The sequence below is a fragment of the Scyliorhinus torazame genome, chromosome 4 (genome assembly GCF_047496885.1).
Source record: "Scyliorhinus torazame isolate Kashiwa2021f chromosome 4, sScyTor2.1, whole genome shotgun sequence".
Classification (NCBI taxonomy): domain Eukaryota; kingdom Metazoa; phylum Chordata; class Chondrichthyes; order Carcharhiniformes; family Scyliorhinidae; genus Scyliorhinus; species Scyliorhinus torazame.
The window spans coordinates 195,813,894-195,834,395 of NC_092710.1; the positions used below are offsets into that span (position 1 = coordinate 195,813,894).

At 42.8% G+C, this 20,502-nt stretch overlaps 1 protein-coding gene across 2 annotated transcripts in view; it reads right to left on the reverse strand.

Moving 5' to 3' along the window:
• Positions 1-365: 365 nt before the first annotated feature.
• The window catches only part of LOC140410675 (low density lipoprotein receptor adapter protein 1-B-like), a 165,982-nt gene continuing 145,845 nt past the window's right edge, over positions 366-20,502 (reverse strand). Inside the window, exons 9-10 of one of the 2 annotated variants that reach the window (XM_072499060.1) lie at positions 16,841-16,869; positions 366-5,811 (exon numbers count right to left, since the gene is read on the reverse strand). In XM_072499060.1, the coding sequence (XP_072355161.1) occupies positions 5,765-5,811; positions 16,841-16,869 (76 nt within the window). In that variant the 3' untranslated portion in view covers positions 366-5,764. The remainder of the gene's footprint in view (positions 5,812-16,840; positions 16,870-20,502) is intronic. The other variant, XM_072499059.1, reaches the window with a different exon arrangement.

Here is a 20,502-nt window from a genome sequence, read left to right on the forward strand (position 1 = left end):
TGCTTTCAAAGACTCTCTGAGAGCCTTTTCTGCTCTTTGTATTTGCCCCTCTCCTGGTTCTCATTCATTTTTCCCTTCTGCTCTGTGAATTCTCTACCATCCTGGAAAGCACTTTGAAAACCTGTGCGCATTCAGTGCTAATGAAATCATATTAAATGGTCACACCCCCAAACCCAAAAATGTGCAAGGTAGGTGGATTGGCCATGCTAAAATTGCCCCCTAATTAGAAAAAAAAGACTTGGGTACTTTAAATTAAAAAAAAAAATCATTTTAAATTTTAAAAAAAATCATGTTAAACTTTTATTCTCCATTTTGCAGCTAACCATTCATTCATTTAATAAGACAAAAATCTTTCTCATCTGATAAACGTCTCAGGATTTTTATTATTACATGTACATTAATTGTAAAAAGCACTGGTAGTGATTTTATAGTAGATTTTATCCAAAATTCAGCACAATTGTAGGTAGTCATTAGAGTATAACAATATCAAATTGCAAATTATTGGAAACTCAATAAATTTCTGGTTTACAGAATGCTGCAATATTACACCTACTGTATTCACATAGTTATTCTATGGGTCACCGGACTTCACACTGAGCTTAACTACAAGAGAACTCTAACGTGTGTGCTATCCAACATACAGAGCCAGTTGGAGATTTTCTAATGTTTTCAGAGAGAGTTTAGATTTACAAAAAATGGTCATATTAAAGCAGCATTTTCAAAACGGATTTGATAGAACTGTCAGTGCTGTATTACCAAAAATGGTGTAGTGCAAGTAGTCCAAAATAGATGGTCAGCAGCAAAATTCATCTGCAGACTGCATTCAAACAACAGGAATGTGGAATTAAACAATTCGTTTGCATAGATACCAGCAAGTACGAACTTAAGTCTGTCACTACTATCAGCGTGCAGTCTCAACATTTCTGGCTAATGAACCTCATAATTAATTATAGTACAGCTTCATATTTTGAATTATTTACTGTAATACTACAGACTTAGTGTTGTTTGTATTTCAATGAGCGCTTTGAGCTTTAAATGGCACAGGTCACAGACCAAATAAATTAATGATGCTTACTAATTAATCCAGAAGGCTAGAGATAGTTCCGTTATGCTAAGTACAATGGTTCCAGTTGATAATAAAAATTATATTATAAAATGTCAATAAGAAGCTTAACAATGGAATAAATTAGTTATTTCATTCTGTTTAAATATATTCAGAGTCCTTCACAACTACAGTTTTTAAAAAATGTCACTGCTGTCAACATTTTCAATGTGCTAGTATAAAATACCAAAAGTCACATTGCATCACCAAACGAAGATCAGTCCTCAGCACACCTTATTTATTTAAATACATGAAGGCTGGTCAAAATAGATTTTATATTAATATACAAGTTTTTCAAAATTATTGTACAACAAAATAGGCTTAAAAAAGCACATTAGTCAGGTGTAATTTCTCATTTTTATAGGAGTTCTTGATTTGCAAATTACAGCAGCATTGGTTGGTAAAGTAACACTTTTGTAAAGCAGCATTTCTATCTTAGGACAAAGTTGCTGCTGCTTAAAAATCTTCAGTATTTTCAGTTTAGTTTAATTTTTAAAAATGCTTAAAATTTATAGTTGGGTTTAAAAGAGAAAACCCACAAATAACTAGTACTATTTCCTCGTATGGCTGCATAATGTACATTAGTTCCAGTTAAAGCTCATTATAATCGCCACGTTTTCTTTCAGCCGAGGAGGTGATTTTCTTAAAAATTTAAAATCTCAACAAGGTGACAAAGGTGACTAAATTCAGTGAAAGTTTTCAACTCTGTTAAAAAAGTGTCCCCGTCACCTTCAAAATTCATAATTAAGGTAACTTCAAGAGATAACAGCCATGAGAGTTGCAATCGTGAGTTTTGTAAAATATGTACAGGCATATCCTCTTTTGTTATTTGTGTTATAATTTATTTGCCACCACTAACATATTAGTCAAAGTTTTATGATGCAGTGGTAGTGACCTTATCTCTGGCCCAGAAACCCAACATTCATGTCCCACTTCAAGGGACTGACGGCCAAATGGTTCATTATGTGGCCAAACAAGTTGATTATCAGCCCGTAAGTCCTTCCAAAATGGCTGATGGCAGGCAGTAAGAGCAAGAGAGTTTCCTGGCCAGCCATACTGCCAGAGGCAACGACAAATCACTGCACTGCTTTGCCAAGCATTACCTCGGAGCAATCCAATGGAAGCCCACAGTTGCCATCACCCTCTTCGGGCATGGTATCTGAAGGAGGAATATATTGATCATATATTACTCTGGCATTATAAATAGCGATCTTTTTTTCCCTAACTGCATTACTGGCCACTTTGTATCAAACGGAAACAGTAAAAATGCCTAAAATTTATGCTCGAAAAGCAGCTGACTTTTTAAATTTTGTTTTAAACAGAATTTTTTAAAAATGGTTGTGTTAGGTTTTTAAAACATATGGGACTGGATTTTACGGACTGCTCATATGATTTTGGCTGAGGGGTGGTGGTGGGCAGCATATAAAATAGGTTGCATCACCAGCCCACCACCTTCCTACCCACTTCTGAGCTCACACCCATAATACGCTAGATGTTAAGGTGCCAAACTCAGCAGCCCACCCACCATATGTAAATATATAAATGACGGTCATCTTAACAAGACTATTGACCTAAACATTTTTGGCGTGGGCAGTTGGGCGGAAATGGGAAGAATATTTTTAAAAGAAGCCTACATTAACAAATGGAGAATTGGGGGTGGGGGTGGGATCTCATTCGTAATGCCCCCCTTCCTTCAGAGCCTTCTGCCAACAGAACCTGGCCTCCAGCCCCTTCTCCCAGTGATTTAGTATCATAACTCGCATCAGATGGTCTGGCAGCTCCAAGAGAGGGGCGTCTCCAAACAAGGGGCGTGTGTCCCACTGTTCACTCAATTTAGCCTGCCCACAGTTATGGTTGTGCGGTAGGCTGGCACAGAGGGAGTCGGCTTACTGACAACTTTACTTTTGAGGGGGCGAGCCATAACCCGTTACCCATTCCCCCTGTAAAATGCAACCCAAGGTCTCCAGAACTGATCTCTTTTGTGCAAGAATATTTGAATTAATTCAATTTCATCGAGGACATTGTGTTGAGCAAAATATACACATTCTTTCCCCAAAGCTACAATCCGACAGATACAAACAAAACACATCTTTCGTGACCATTCTTCGTCTAACATGTGATTCTATTCCACTTGGTACGAAGTCTTGAACATTGAGAATATATATATCCTTTCTGCCTACATTTTTCAATATGGAGAAATTAATTCAATAATACACTTCATTTTGCTTACAGAAGTAAAGATGTTTTCAACTCTAATAAATAAATTTGATTTTCATAAAATTCTCCAACATTCTAAAGCATCAAGTATATCCGTAATCTGCAACCATAATCACTTGGAAACTTGTAGATTAGAAATTGAAATTGCATATCTAGAAGCAGAAATCCTTTGCAGCAGACCATGATATATTCCCAATTGGTAGCAAAATGTAACAAGTGGATTCCTATACATATTTGTGTAAGTATTAGTCGATACATCTGGTTTTCAGTATGGTTGGAGGTATCAGGTTAATTGTCAATGATGCTGACCAAACATAGCATTGTCTCTTGCAGTGGTGCCATTAAACATATAACTGTGGTGCCATTAAACATATAACTATCAATTCCTTGGAGTTCATTCTTTGCACTAATCGTTTTTTGATGGATTGGATTATATGCTCCGAGTGGGTTCCCTGCACCCTAGCTTACATTTTAGGGCTGAGTTCGCCTCCACTTGGCCGACTTTTCGGGCAACAGCATTTTAATTAGTCTGACGCGGGAACTTCCATCAGTCTCCAGCAAGATTCACACCACAAAGAGTTGCTGCCCAATCAGAGGCCAGCAGTTGTTACAAGGTGGAACGGTGGCACAGTGGTTAGCACTGAAGCCTCACAGAGCTAATAACCCGGGTTCGATTCAGACCTTGGGTGACTGCCTTTGTGTGGGGTTTGCACTTTCTCCCAGAGTCTGAGTTCCTCTGGGAGCTTTGATTTCTTATCACAGTCCAAAGATAATGTCCCTTTGTGTCCAAGAGTTTAGATGGGGTTACTAGGTTACAGGGAAAGGGTTGGACCCTGGGCAGGCTCATTGGGCCGAATGGCCTCCTTCTGCACTGCAGGAATTCATCATAGAATTTACAGTGCAGAAGGAGACCATTTGGCCCATCGAGTCTGCACCGGCCCTTAGGAAAGAGCACCCCACTTAAGCCCACACATCCACCCTATCCCCGTAACCCAGCAACCCGACCTAACATTTTTGGACACTAAGAGCAATTTATCATCGTCAATCGACCTAACCTGCACATCTTTGGACTGTGGGAGGAAAGCGGAGCACCCGGAGGAATCCCGTGCACATACGGGGAGAACGTGCAGACTCCACACAGACAGTGACCCAAGCCGGGAATCGAACCCGAGACCCTGGAGCTGTGAAGTAATTGTGCTAACTACGATGTTACCGTACTGCCAGTGCATGGATTCAATGATAATAAGACTGGTGGTCACTGCCGGTATTGCAGGAGGCATTAATTGGCCATTTAAAGGCTTAATTTAACCTGACACTTCCCCACCATCCAGAAACTGGTAGCAGGATGGGGATGGGCAGGCGGGCACAGGCCACCCCAATTTACAGATCCTCCACCTGTTTTCCACCTGCAGGTGGCCTGCAAAACTCAGCCCAATGTGTGATAGTTTGCATTTTTTTGGGTACAATTTCATTTTATCATATAAGCAGAGACTTTTTTCTTCCTAGTAATTCCGAAGGCAATTTCATTTCCTTTCTACCATTCTGTTGGTCACTTGAAACAATGATAGTGGAGATGTTGACTAATGGTACCAAACAATCTCTGTTGATTAGTGTACAATAGGCTAAGAAATAATAAAATAAAATCCAGTGCTGGAGTGCTCTGGGAATCATTACTTTATAAAGTCACCTTCTTCTTCCCAAGCACACACTTACCACATGTCATGTCTCAGATTATTCAATTGTCATATCCCAGAACTTTATTTCTAAAATAAATCTGATTTGTATTTGAGTAAAGTCATTCATTATATCGTAAATTCTGTGCTACCAACGGCAGTATTCCAGAAAAAATGGTTAGATTTAGCTTGCCAAGTAATGCTCTATTTTTTATGCTACCAACTGTGGAAACACGGAGTGGTGACAATAGGTTGGCAAACTTATTTGGAGACATTCACTTGATGTTCGCTGCAATGCGCCTGTGCAATGTGCCAAATCTGGAGATAAAAACATTTATATTTCAAATCACTGCTCCCACACTCCTTACCTTTCTCAGCCAGTTTATATCTAAAGATACTTTTGCATCAATCATTCAATCACAGATATGGTTGTCAGACTAAGACAAAAAAAAACAATTTTCCATGAAAATTATTGTTCAAAGCTAAATAGTCTTTAAAAAACAATCTGGTTATTGGTTATCAAAAGGAAAAACTGTCAATTGTCAAGCATGTATCAGCCAAACAGAAGGAACGTGAATCTTTACATCCTTTCTTCTCAGCATGTTCCAAAACCAAGCCAAAGTTACTGCGGTTAGAATGAGTGAGATGCAGCTTTGCCTGAACCAAGCTGTGTGGTGACAAAACTTCTTTGTTCGAATCTGTAGGTGATGGGCGCACTTTGCTTAAGTCTGGGATCATAGGAGGGCCTCTTCTATCCGAGAGTCCTGAAGATCTATTGAGACATTCTTGCACTGTATGTTTGTTCGAGACTCAGCAAGTCTGAAGTGAAAACAAAAGATATAATTCACTTTCATTCATAGAGAGCATATATGCAGGTCAATTTACACATTGACACTGCCATCAGAGAGCCTTGTCCACTGCCAGTGCATGCTGGAAATGTGAGATGTCCACAATTTTATTAATATCAGAATGAATTATTTATTATCTTTTAAGATGTTAGATTGCATCCTGCAGCCACTAACATAAATCATATCATTGAACACTCAAGATTGAAAATGCTTACATCGATTCAAATAAAAATATTGAATGAACTTGGATTTGTACAGTCTCTAATGTAACCTCAATGTCCCAAAGCACTTTACAAGTGGTTACACTTTCATTCTGTAATCATGGTTGTAATGTTGCAAATGCAACTTTCACACAGAAGAATCCACGAACATGATCAGATAATGTATTTAAATGATGTACGTTTGGGGGGTATTGGCTAGGCCTCCACTGCTCTTTGAATAATGTGTGAACTTTTTAAGTCCACCTGAAAGGGCATCAGATGAACATCTCATCTGAAGAATGACACCTCTGACAGTGCAGCACACCATCTGTATGGCAGTGGAACCCCAACCTAGACTTTGTGCTCAGGTATCTGGAGTGTGACCAATGCCCACAACCTCATGACCCAGGGCTATCACTGAGTCACAGACGACACCAAGCAAAAAGCAGAAATAATTATTTGCCTTCATCTGTTCAAAAAAAATGAATTGCCTTATTAAATATGTATGGAACATTCTCACAGTTGTTTAAATTATGTAACTGATAGCGTCTTTCAATTAGGTTATATCCAACTACTGTCAAATCCTGACAAGAACATGAGAAAGAAATGGGCTTTTGGCCTATTTATCTTAGAGTACTTGATCCAAATTTGAATTCTTACTCTTTAGGTTTCTTAAGCTTAAATGGCTAATATTATCAATCAATCTCCCAGCAAGTAGATATGTTCCAAGACAGTGTGCCTCAGTGCTATATTTTGTCCAGCCCCTGTTTCCTTTGGACAGGGCTCTTCAATAGCTGCATTATTTTACACTGTAGTTTACACATCTTCAAATTATTATCCCGATTCAGCACAAATAACTTATTCATTCACCTCACCACTTCCTTCAACAGTCTGAAACTTGGAATCTAAAAAATTATTTTAGTCATATTCTATAGTCTCAGGTATACAATCTGAGGGATTCACTTGTGGTTAAACATACATAAGAACTAGGAACAGGAGTAGGCCATCTGGCCCCTCGAGCCTGCTCCGCCATTCAATGAGATCATGGCTGATCTTTGTGGACTCAGCTCCACTCTCCGGCCCGTACACCATATCCCCGAAACCCTTTATTCTTTAGAAAGGTATCTAGCTTTTTCTTAAAAACGTTTAAAGAAGGAGCCTCAACTGCTTCACTGGGCAAGGAATTCCAGAGATTCACAATCCTTTGGGTGAAGAAGTTCCCCCTACACTCCGTCCTAAATCTACTTCCCCTTATTTTGAGGCTATGCCCCCTAGTTCTGCTTTCCCTGACCAGTGGAAACAACCTGCCCGCATCTATCCTATCTATTCCCTTCATAATTTTATATGTCTCAATAAGATCTCCCCGCATCCTTCTAAACTCCAATGAGTACAGTCCCAGTCTACTCAACCTCTCATCATAATCTAATCCCCTCAACTCTGGGATCAACCTAGTGAATCTCCTCTGCACTCCCTCCAGTGCCAATATGTCCTTTCTCAGGAAAGGAGACCAAAACTGAACACAATACTCCAGATGCGGCCTCACCAACACCCTATACAATTGCAGCATAACCTCACTAGTCTTGAACTCCATCCCTCTAGCAAGAAAGACAAAACTCGATTAGCCTTCTTAATCACCTGTTGCACCTGCACACCAACTTTTTGCGACTTGTGCACTAGCACACCCAGGTCCCTCTGCACAGCAGCATGTTTTAACATCTTACCGTTTAAATAATAATCCATTCTGCTGTTATTCCTCCCAAAATGGATAGTCTCACACTTGGCAACACTGAATTCGATCTGCCAGACCCTAGCCCATTCACCTAACCTATCCAAATCCTTCTGCAGACTTCCGGTATCCTCTGCACGTTTTGCTTTACCACTCATCTTACCAAGCATCAAACAGCTATTTTTTGCCATTTTGAGTCCGTCCATAAACCCAATTCAATCGCAGAGGGTGGGGGGTGCTTGGAACTGGCTGCCAGTGGAGGAAGCAGTTATGATAGCAATGTTTAAGATACACCTTAAATAAAGTAAACGAACCAGCAGTGGCTGCTCAGCAACTGAGGCCTTGCAAGGTCGAGAAACTTACGTTTATGTTTAGCTAATTTGATTGCAGTTAGAAATAGGTAGTGGGGAAAAAAGGTAGCTCTCACACCTCTGGTAGAAGCAGCTAGTTTTAGTAGGCTAAAGAGGGAACATCTCTCTCAGCCTTACTATGAGAAAAGCCACATTATGAATTCATGGTTGAAAACAGAGAACATTACAGCACAGGAATAGGCCCTGTGGTCACCATGCCTGCACTGATCCAGATTACTTATTTAGACCGACTACTTATTGTCCAAATGATCTACATCCCTCCATTCCCTGCACGTTTATGTGTCTAACAAGATGCATCTTAAACATTGCTATCGTGCCTGCTTCCACCACCTCCACTGGCAACCAGTTCCAGGCACCCACCACCCTCTGCGTGAAAAACTTTCTCCGCACATCTCTCCTAAACTTTCCCCCTCGCACCTTGAACCTGTGCTCCCTTGTAATTGAGTCTTCCACCCTGGGAAAAGGCTTCTGACTATCCACCCTGTCTATAAGAACGTAAGAACTAGGAGCAGGAGTAGGCCATCTAGCCCTTTGACCCTGCTCCGCCATTCAATGAGATCATGGCTGATCTTTTGTGGACTCAGCTCCGCTTTCCGGCCTGAACACCATAACCCTTAATCCCTTTATTCTTCAAAAAACTATCTATCTTTATCTTAAAAACATTTAATGAAGGAGCCTCTACTGCTTCACTGGGCAAGGAATTCCATAGATTCACAACCCTCTGGGTGAAGAAGTTCCTCCTAAGCTCAGTCCTAAATCTACTTCCCTTACTTTGACATGATTCCACCTAGTTCTACTTTCACCCGCCAGTGGAAACAACCTGCCCGCATCTATCCTGTCTATTCACTTCATAATTTTATATGTTTCTATAAGATCCTCCCGCATCCTTCTAAATTCCAATGAGTACAGTCCCAGTCTACTCAACCTCTCCTCGTAATCCAACCCCCTCAACTCTGGGCTTAACCTAGTGAATCTCCTCTGCACACCCTCCAGTGCCAGTATATCCTTTCTCAGGTAAGGAGACCAAAACTGAACACAATACTCCAGGTGTGGCCTCACTAACACCTTATACAGTTGCAGCATAACCTCCCTAGTCTTAAACTCCATCCCTCTAGCAATGAAGGACAAAACTCCATTCACCTTCTTAATCACCTGTTGCACCTGTAAACCAACTATACCTCTCATGATTTTGTAGACCTCAATCAAGTCTCCCCTCAGCCTCCGTCTTTCCAATGAAAACAATCCAAGTTTTTTCAACCTCTACTCATAGCTAACCCCCTCCAGACCAGGCAACATCTTGGTAAACCTTCTTTGCACTTTCAACCACTGGCACTGCACTTCTTTGCACTCTCTTCAAAGCATCTACGTCCTTCTGGTAGTGCGGCAATCAGAACTGCATGCAATGTTCCAAATGTGGCCTAACTAAAGTTTTATACACTATAAACATGACCTGCCAACTCTTGTACTCAATGTCCCGGCCAATGAAGGCAAACATGCCGTATGCCTTCATGACCACCTTATCCACCTGCATTGTCACTTTCATGGAACTATGGACCTGAACACCCAGATGAAATGAAAATCGCTTATTGTCACAAGTAGGCTTCAAATGAAGTTACTGTGAATCCTTCTGTATGCCAATGCTCTTGAGGGTTCTGCCATTTACTGTGTAATTCACATCTGAATTTAATCTTCCAAAATGCATCACCTTGCATTTATCCGGATTTAACTCCATCTGCCATTTCTCTGCCCAACTCTCCAATCTATATTCTACTGTATTTTCTGACAGTCCACTTCACTATATGCTATTGTGTTTTACTTTATGAAGTAACTCACCAAACACTTCGATCTGCCCAAACCGGGATCCTTTTATTGTGTCTCATGTGGTAAGATGGCAATCTAATTCAGAGCTCGTGATCATGGAGTCTTGCTACTCCTCTGGAACTTATACCTAGAACTGACCAATTACATGTCTGTCTTATTATCCTTTCAATCTTCCTCTGAAGATGGCCGGATGTGTCTCCCTTTATATCCAGGTCCCAGGACCTTGGTCTTGAGATCGCATGGTGTGCCTGGATCCCACCTTCTGGTTGGAGGTCGCACATCTAACTATGATATAGCCCATAGGCATATCACCACATCTGCAACTCCACCTATCTTAGTGCCATCTGTAAACTTGCTAATCGGACCATTTACATCTTCCTCCAGATCATTTCTATATATTACAAACAGCAGTGGCCTCAGCACTGATCCCTGTTGTTCACCATTAGTTACAGATCTCCATTCTGAAAAACTCCCTTCTACTGCTACTCTCGGTCTCCTGTTGCCAAGCCAGTTCTTTATCCATCTACCTAGCACACCCCGAATCCCATGCAACTTTACCCTTTTGTACCAGTCTGCCATGAGGGACCTTTTCTAATGCCTTACTAAAGTCTATCTAGATTATGTCCACTTTCTCTCATCAATTAATTTGAACACGTTGCCTATCACTGACAAGTCCATTCGCCTGTCCCTCAATATCTTCTCCAACACTTCCCCACAACTGATGTCAGGCTCACTGGCCTACAATTTCCTGGATTATCCCTGCTTCCCTTCTTAAACAAAGGGACAACATTGGCTATTCTCCAGTCCTCTGGAACCTCACCTGTGGTCAAAGATATCTGTTAAGGCCCCAGCTATTTCCTCTCTCGTCTCCCAGAGTAACCTGGGATATATCCCATCCAGACCAAGGGACTTGTCCACCGTAATGCATTTTAAGGTATCCATCACTTCCTCCTTCATTATGCTGACATGTCCTAGAGTATTCACATACCCATCCCTGACCTCAACATCCATCATGTCGCTCTCCTTGGTGAATACCAATGCGAAGTACTCATTAAGGATGTGACCCAAACATAACAAAGGACAAAGGAGGGAAGTTAAGAAAACAGATGCTGGAAATCTAAAGCCCAGCTAGTTAAGGAAACTAGACAAATGAAAAGAAGTTTCCAAAAATTTGGAGTTAACGGAATAGAGGAAACAGGGAAGCAGAACAGATTGCTGTTCAAATGAGAAAGAGAGAGTTGAAAAGGCATTGGATCGTGAGAGGCCAGAAAGGTATCTGCTGCAGTGCTAAGGTTTGTGAGAAAGTACTACAGTTTGGAAATATTATTTGAAATAACTGTGGAAATCTCTGGCTGGAATTCAGAGTTTGTGCAAAAAGCTTTTGATAAAGGGAACCGGAGGGGAGAGGTGTAACACCTGAAAATGAAACCCTGTTGGAAGCTGAGGGAAAGCATAATTTAAAAGATGATTTAAAAATGTGACTTTTGAAAGCAGAATTTGAAATCACTTGTGTGGATGCCGGAGTTTAGTGAGACAAGGTGGCTCATCGTACAAGAATCATCTGGTTGGAGAGGGGTGTGTGGATTGGAAGGAGAAAACGACAGACATTCACTTGACTTCAGAGAGGAATCTGTCTTACAACGGTCATCTTATAAGGGATTTTGTGTATTAATGAGACCATTCTAATTTAAGATGTACTTTGCAATCCGTATTCATCTTAAAATCTGTGTGTAGTTGTTAAACTAAGGGGGTAGTAAAGGAGCATTGTATAGTAATCCAACTTTTCATGTTTAATGCTTCTTTTCTTGGTGCTAAAACTAATTAGCCATCCTGTGACTCTATTCCTTGTTTTATACAAGTAAAAGTTACAGTCTTTTGAGCCAGGGTTCATATTGGGATCTTTCAATTATAATATCAACTGGGTCGTAGAAAAATGCACTGCCCAAGTATTGCTAGATCCCACGTGCTGTGTGCATGAAAATCTTGGGGGGGGGGGGGGGGGGGAGGTCAATGCTCCTTGATCTCATTTGCTAAGAAAATGCATCCAAAAACCTTGTGCATGCATTGCTCTTGATTTTCTAATGAACACTTGTGGCAGGTACAGATCCAGAATTCTATGCTCCATTCTTAGTCTGATTCTGGCAAGTGAATGCAGTTTGGCGTTTTCCTATTGTCAGAGGTCAGAATTGGCTGTTTTAATCACAGGTAACTAACACGGGTAACATTTTCCATTCACACATTTTGATGGAAGATTTGGGATAGGTGATGGATCTCCGGTGACAGAGTATTAGTGGAGCACACTTCAATTCAGTGGTCGGTGTGGAGTCAGGCAATCTCTAGCAAAGGAGCGTTGCACTTGGCTTTGTAGCTCTGGGCTGGGAAGTTCCACCATAGTTCTCACTCCCGACGAAAACCACACACTTGTAGAAATTAGGTTAGAGTAGCTCAGCTGTGATGTACGAGGCTGACAGCATGCTATCACTCATTTTTTTCTATTCATACACAAAACTGTATCACTTAAACAGACTGCCATTGAGAAGACAAAACAAATCTGGAAAGAAATAGAGAGTGTGCTACATGATGTAAGTAAGTAAAATATGCCGGCCCTTACATTGGAGTGAAGCCATGCAAACTAAGGAGACAATAAAATGTTGTGTGAATATCTTACCAATTTTCCTTACTCGTCACAATTTCAAAAACACTTCAAAATTGCAATGTTGGAGGAAAATAGGTATGTGATTGAGAGCAGAATTGTTTGATGTGTCTGATTTCTAGTGTGTGTATATACATCAAACTCACTGTACGAGAGGAGCAACTGACATTAAACAGACGAGGGTCACACCATCATTATGCTGGTAGTTTTTAGTACATGGCTAGAAATGTAAAGCTTGAGAGAAATTAATGCAATGTAATTCCACTAGGGGACAGCAAACATCAATGTACCACCATCATTGATGTTATGTTTTTCCTAGGTGGTAAGTTTGTCGCGACAATTTTACAATTCATAGAATCATAAAACGATAGATACAGCACAGGCCATTTGGCTTATCGTACCAGTACCAGCTCTCTGGCAGAGCTATCCGAAATGTCCCACTCTCATAAGTAATATGCTGGCGATATTTTTTTAAAAATCATCATCAATTGAGGCCATGAAATTGTAATCTTTAGTTCTTATTTGATCTTAATGCCAGCAGAAGTGCTGATGGAACAGGATTCCCACCTACTTCAAGGATGCATAAATGATCTGGGCCATGTTTCTGGGGTGCAGCCGTTTAAAAGAAAATTGGAAGACAGCCTGACCTCTGCTTGAAAGGTCTCCGGGCAATGGCTGTAGTAAATCTTGGGAGGCCAGCTGTGCCACGTGCTAGTGAGGCTAGCAATGCCAGGTGCCAGACCAGGAGGCCAGCAGTGCCAGGTGTCAGTGACAACAGCACTGCCAGATGCCAGCCCGAGGCCAGCAGTGCCATATATCAGCCCAGACTTCCAGCAGTGCCACGTACCAGCCCAGAAGTCCAGCAGTGCCACGTGCCAACCCAGAAGTCCAGCAGTGCCACGTGCCAGCCCAGAGGTCCAGCAGTGTCACGTGCCAGCCCAGGCCAGCAGTGTCACCTGCCAGCCCAGAAGTCCAGCAGGGCCACATACCAACCCAGAAGTCCAGCAGTGCCACGTACCAGCCCAGACGTCCAGCAGTGCCACGTGCCAATCGCAGAGGCCAGCAGTGCCATGTACCAGCCCAGAAGTGCCACGTACGAGCCCAGAAGTCCACCAATGCCATCTGCCAGCCCAGAAGGCCAGCAGTGCCAGTGCCAGCCCAGGAGGCCAGCAGAAACAGTGCCAGCCCAGGAGGCCAGCAGTGCCAGCCCAGGAGGCCAGCAGTGCCAGGCGCCAGCCCAGGAGGCCAGCAGTGCCAGCCCAGGAGGCCAGCAGTACCAGGCGCCAGCCCAGGAGGCCAGCGGTGCCAGGCGCCAGCCCAGGAGGCCAGCAGTGCCAGGTGTCAGCCCAGGAGGCCAGCAGTGCCAGGTGCCAGCCCAGGAGGCCAGCAGTGCCAGGTGTCAGCCCAGGAGGCCAGCAGTGCCAGGTGTCAGCCCAGGAGGCCAGCAGTGACATGTGTCAGTCCCAGAGGCCAGCAATGCCACGTACCAGCCCAGGAGGCCAGCAATGCCAGGAGGCCAGCAGTACCAAGTGCCAGCCCAGGAGGCCAGCAGTGCCAGGCGCCAGCCCAGGAGGCCAGCAGTGCCAGCCCAGGAGGCCAGCAGTGCCAGGCGCCAGCTCGGAAGTCCAGCAGTGCCAGGCGCCAGCCCAGGAGGCCAGCAGTGCCAGGAGGCCAGCAATGCCAAGAGGCCAGCAGTGCCAGGAGGCCAGCCCAGGAGGCCAGCAGTGCCAGGCGCCAGCCCAGGAGGCCAGCAGTGGCAGGTGCCAGCCCAGGAGGCCAGCAGTGCCAGGCGCCAGCTCGGAAGTCCAGCAGTGACATGTGTCAGTCCCAGAGGCCAGCAATGCCACATACCAGCCCAGAGGTCCAGCAATGCCAAGTACCAGCCCAGAAGTCCAGCAGTGCCACGTACTAGCCCAGAAGTCCAGCAGTGCCACGTACTAGCCCAGTAGTCCAGCAGTGCCACGTACCAGCCCAGGAGGCCAGCAGTGCCATGTGCCAGCTTAGGAGGCCAGCAGTGCCACGTACCAGCCCAGGACGCCAGAAGTACCAGGCGCCAATGAAGTCAGCTGTGTCGCATGCAACCTCCAGCGCGTTGCCAGGGACAGAGCAGTCTTGAAATTCTATTCAAAGAGTTTAATGAATGACACCACAAATGCCACCAAATACATCCCATGATATATTTCTATTATTTGCCAATTGTAATATTCATTCATATGAAGGTGGCTATATTGATATCTCAGCATCATTTCAAAGGACACATCAGTAGCAAGCACTGGACCAGCGTAAATCGAATGAAGAATCTAAGCCCTTACACCCAAGACTATAAATAAGGTTACGAACTGTGATTAAATGTATTTCTGGAGGTTCCATCACATGGCTTTCCTCAAAGCTCTTGCTATTTAGTCAGCCAACAAATCCATCCTTGTGATGTAATGCCTACCTACACCAACTGGAAAGCAAAAAGTCAAATTGCCCAATTGGATGATGCTCAACTGTCAACCAACTGTGTTTTCTCCATGCTCTCAATATTTTTATATCTGGTAAAAGAGAAATGCTTAAAGAAAATGACATTTAAAAAAAAAAAATGCCCTGATACTTTTTGCCATGGGTTGCACACAGCAGTTTCCTGGAGATTGGTCTTCAATTCCTGGAGACTCCAGGCCAATCCTGCAGGGTTGGCAACCCTAACTGTAACCACATGAAAGAAAATTAGCAGGTTTCATAATTGACAGTGATAACAGCCCTCATCTGCAGGCAGACGGATTTCAAAATAATCTTCTAGAACCCACAAAATATTACAATGCAGTTACCATCCTAAGTTGTACCAGCAAAGTGGTCATTAAATATTCTAAATAGGACAAACTTTTTTTTGTAATCTGTGAGCATGATATCATGTTTTTTCTTACAGTAGTTTATTACTAATGGTGTAATAAGTTAAAGAGCACAATTTCAATTATTGGTTTAACCAGTTCAACATGGAGACAATGAGGCCTCTGAACCCTATCCAGTAATAATGTACACAAACACAGACATCACACATTTACATAAAATGGCTAACCAAAAGTAGGAAGTCATGTTTCATAGAACAGGACAGGTGGATCTTATAGGTGACCTCATGAAAATTAACTTGCGAATTCTAGTTCAACTGTTCTGCTCATCTAACCTCAAAAAAATTGTGTTCAGCCATTAAGTTTAAATACTCACAGAAACAGCATCACTAATATTTGCACACTTATTGATATAATGCTTGAACATAAAAGTTCAAAATTAACGGGATTAGTAATAATTTTAGACAGCATCTTGAACTTTCTTATTTAAAGCACGAATGTCTAAAGCTATTTATTCAATTCATAACATACTAAATAAATAGCACTTCTTGCCAGGAATCAAGCTCTTTAGGCAGGTCAACCTAATTAACAAGTAGACTTGTTTATAATCTGCTCACTGTCAACTTAACTGGCTAGGTTGAGGTACATTTTTCCCCATTTATTTCACTTTGATTGCTGGTTTTGCTGACATGGAGGACTGCTTATGGTCTTCTCTGCATGAAGATTTAACATTAGTGTTAACTAAAATTATCTTTCCAGCTACACCATTATAATTACATTCCAAATGGCTTCTCTACAAAATATTGTATTGACGACCTGAAAATGGGATGAAAGATCTCCATGTCATGCTTTAGGCATCATGAAATAAGCTACATGCACCACTGCAATGATAATAGAAGTCAATGCTTCTTTTCTGTAAAGAAAATGCTAATAGTATTTTGAACTTCGTGATTTAAGTTTGAGGCCTGTTGTTCATCCAATAGTTTTCTGAACTTTCACTTTTATTTCAGCCCCTCTGGTGCAGAATTATGCAGCCCCACACAGGGTTTGTGGCTCGGAATGACAGCAAGTGTCAAAACTCCATTCAAAAAGTAATCACAAAACAAAAAGACCATAAGACATAGGAGCATAATTAGGCCACTTGGCCCATCGAGTCTGCTCCGCATTTAATCTTGGCTGATATTTTTCTCATCCCCTTTCTCCCGCCTTCTCCCCATAACCCCTGATCCCCTTATTAATCAAGAACCTATCTGTAGCATTTTGATATTTTGGTTATGCACAGGTCCTTGCTAGTTTAGTTTCTAAGGGTATATTCATGGTTCAAATTAACCACTGAATGAAAATATGAGTTTAAAAGAATATATGTATAAAAACATAAATATATCAATTTTAAAAAAATACCTGTGATTGGTTCAACTCCATCCACAATGCTGCTTGTAAAATTGGAAAATAAAAGTCATGCTTCACACAACTTATTGATTTTAGCAGCATCTAATGTTTGATTTGGCTCCTTTTTGGTAAACATATCTTTGATTGCAACTGAAAGTTGACTGGATATTTAATTCCAGGATTCCACTCTCAATACAAATCTCTCACACGAGGAGCATTTCTTGAAACATTTTCCAAATTCCATGTATTGGGCAGAAGACAGTTCAAGAAATGGAATGGCTCACAATATATTTTAGTGAAGGTTAAGTTACTCCTTTGGGACAAATACCAAAAAGAATTTATTCTCTGAAGAAGGACAACTAGAAGAAAAAATGCCAATTAAGAAAGTGAATATTTGGAAAGACACTGGAATTATTTAGATATATTTTCAGATAAACTAATCGCAAACTTGAAAATCTTGCTCATCTTGTCAGCTCCACAATGATCGGAACATGGTGTTCCAACTAAGTGACAGCAAATTTTCTATACATACTTAATAGTTTCCCAAGAAGGATGTCAATGCCTATCAAGCCATGTAACAAGAAAATGCCAAAGACACTGAACTATTGTTAAAAGCAACAAATCTTTGCAATACAGGATGCCTTCCCAAAATACAGGGTTCTCTCCCACACAACAGCTAAAGGAATGATCACATGAACATCTGGAATACTGATGAACAGAAGATCAATTAAAGAATGGATTAGAATATTCTTTTAAAAACCAGCAGCAATCACTTAAATAAATTGTTAAATGTGCTGATGCAACGTATTAGACATTAAAACTTTTAACAGCAGGTCCCCTTTGTTTGATTTTTGCATTTGGAAATAGCTATTTTGGCCAGTTGGGGCAAAATGATGCAGCAAGTTAGTGATTTTAAAAGCTCCCCTGGCATTCTCGGATAAAGCCATATTTACTAAAGTGTAGTAAACTATAAGCATAGCCACATTTGATTACATATCTGTTCCAAAATAGCTCACCTAAGTTAAAGCAATTACAACTGGCCTCAACATTTTGAGGCTAAGAAGATTGGATTCTTGCTTCTAATCATTATCCAGTGCCCCCTGCTGTAAACTGGGCACGTGTGGACATTGATAAAAGGGTAGTTTTGGGAGAGTTTAGCCAGTGCCCCCCCATGCAAAAGTACCCAGCTGCCCTCATTCACACAAAGGAACAAGAATAAGGGGCGCGATACTCCGCTCCCGCGCCGGTTGGGAGAATCGCCTGGGTCGCCAAATTTTCTCGCGACGCCGGTCTGACGCCCTCCCGCGATTCTCCCAAGCGGCGAGAAAGGCCCCGTCGAGTTCAGCGCGACGCAGGCCGGAGAATCGGCCGAGACACCCAAAATGGCGATTCTTTGGCACCCCTGCTATTCTCAGGCCCGGATGGGCTGAGCGGCCAGCCCAAAACGGCGGGTTCCCCCCGGCACCGTCCACACCTGGTCGCGGCCGGCGGGAACAGCGCGGGAACGATGGGGGGGGGGGGCCCTGCCCGGGGGGGGGGGGGGGGGGGGAATCCTGCACCGGGGGGGCCTCAAATGGGGTGTGGCCCGTGATCAGTGCCCACCGATCGTCGGGCCGCCCTCTCTGAAGGAGGACCTCCTTTCTTCTGCAGCCCCGCAAGATCCGTCTGACATCTTCTTGCGGGACGGACTCGGAGAGGACGGCAACCACGCATGCGCGAGTGACGCCAGTTATGCGGCGCCGGCCGCGTCATGTATGCGCCGCTGCCTTGACGCGGCGCCAAGGCCTGGCTCGCGTAAATGACGCGGCGCAGCTCCGAGCCCATTATCGGACCCTGAATCGGTCGGGATAGGGCCGTTTCGCGCCGTCGTGAACCTCGACGGCGTTCACGACGACGCGAATACTCTGCCTCCATTTCGGAGAATCCCACCCAAGGTATTTAGTCCTCTGTAACAGTTCCACCATTCAACGAGATCATAGCTGATCTGCGACCTAACTCCATATACCCACCTTTGTCCCATATTCCTCAATATCTCAGTTGCAAAAAGCTATCAATCTCAGTTTTTAAATTAATAATAGCTTCAGCTTCAATTGTAGTTTGAGGAACAGTTCCAAACGTGCACTTACCATTGTGTGTGGAAGTATTTCCTGTCTTTACACCTGAAAGGTCTGACTAATTTCTAGGCTGTGCCCCCTAGTTCTAGACCGTCCAACCAGTGGAAATAGTTTCACTCGCTCTCTTCCGCAATATCATGAAAACTTTGATCAAATTTCCTCGTAACCTTCTAAATTCCAGAAAAATCCCTCCTCGTAACTGGAAAATTATAAAAAGCCCTTTGACTCAAAATATAATTCTAGCAAATCTACACTGCACTCCGTGTAAGGTCCATATTGCTTTCTGACGTTGTGGAGCCGAGAACTAAACACTGGGCAGTCGATTGAAGTATTGGAGTGCCCAAAGAAATGTTTTGTAGTGAACGTCAGCACTTTAAGCACAGTGAGAAGTTTGACAAAAGAGCAAGTTGAAATCTAATGAAGGATTAGAAAGAAGCAAATTTTGGATTGTAAATCCCTGTTTAACATCCATATTTTACAGGCAATTTAGCAACAATATTCCCAATTTAAAAATCCTCACAGTTATTTATTTTAGAATGAAATCTTCCTTCAATACCCAAAGGCCTTAATTCCTAAATTGGTATGTGGAAGGTTTACTATGTCATGATATGCGGACACACACATAATGACAGCTAATGGACACAGAGAACAGGACATGACCAATAAGCAGGCAGGACACTCAGGGGTGGGATCGGACTATAAAAGACATGAGGCACTCACACTTCGCCTCTTTCCATTGATGAACATCTAGAAAGTCAGTCAAGGGTGTTGTTACAATCTCACACCCCCACCACGTGGCTAAGAGCTAGTCTGGTTCAGTCAGACAAGTAACCACACTTAAGTTAGCAGAAAGTCGAACTCACAGAGAACTGTGCTAACTGTGCTATTAGTTCAATAAACCTGATTGAACTAACTTCAAGGTCTGGAGTATCTTTTTGATCTCTGCTGCACCCAGTTGCAGCCAGTGTTAGACCAGTGTACCTAACATGACATGATACCAGGGGACTACTAATTTAAGGTGGCTTATCATAGAATTTACAGTGCAGAAGGAGGCCATTCGGCCTATCGAGTCTGCACTGGCTCTTGAAAAAAGCACCCTACCCAAGGTCAACACCTCCACCTTATCCCCATAACCCAGTAACCCCACCCAACACTAAGGGCAATTTTGGACACTAAGGGCAATTTATCATGGCCAATCCACCTAACCTGCGCATCTTTGGACTGTGGGAGGAAACCGGAGCACCCGGAGGAAACCCACGCAGACACGGGGAGAACATGCAGGCTCCGCACAGACTGTGACCCAAGCCGGAATCGAACCTGGGACCCTGGAGCTGTGAAGCAATTGTGCTATCCACAATGCTACCGTGCTGCCCTCAGTCTGTTCCGTGACGACCAGCAAATGTATCCCGGCACCATGGAGAAGATTCAGGCTCCTCACCAGCTCAGAACCTCCGGCGATCTCAGTGCAAACTGACGGATATTCAAGCAAAAGTTTCTGCTGTACATTGAAGCGTCAGACGTCGAGGGTGCGTCTGATGCAAGAAAGATCGCGCTTCTCCT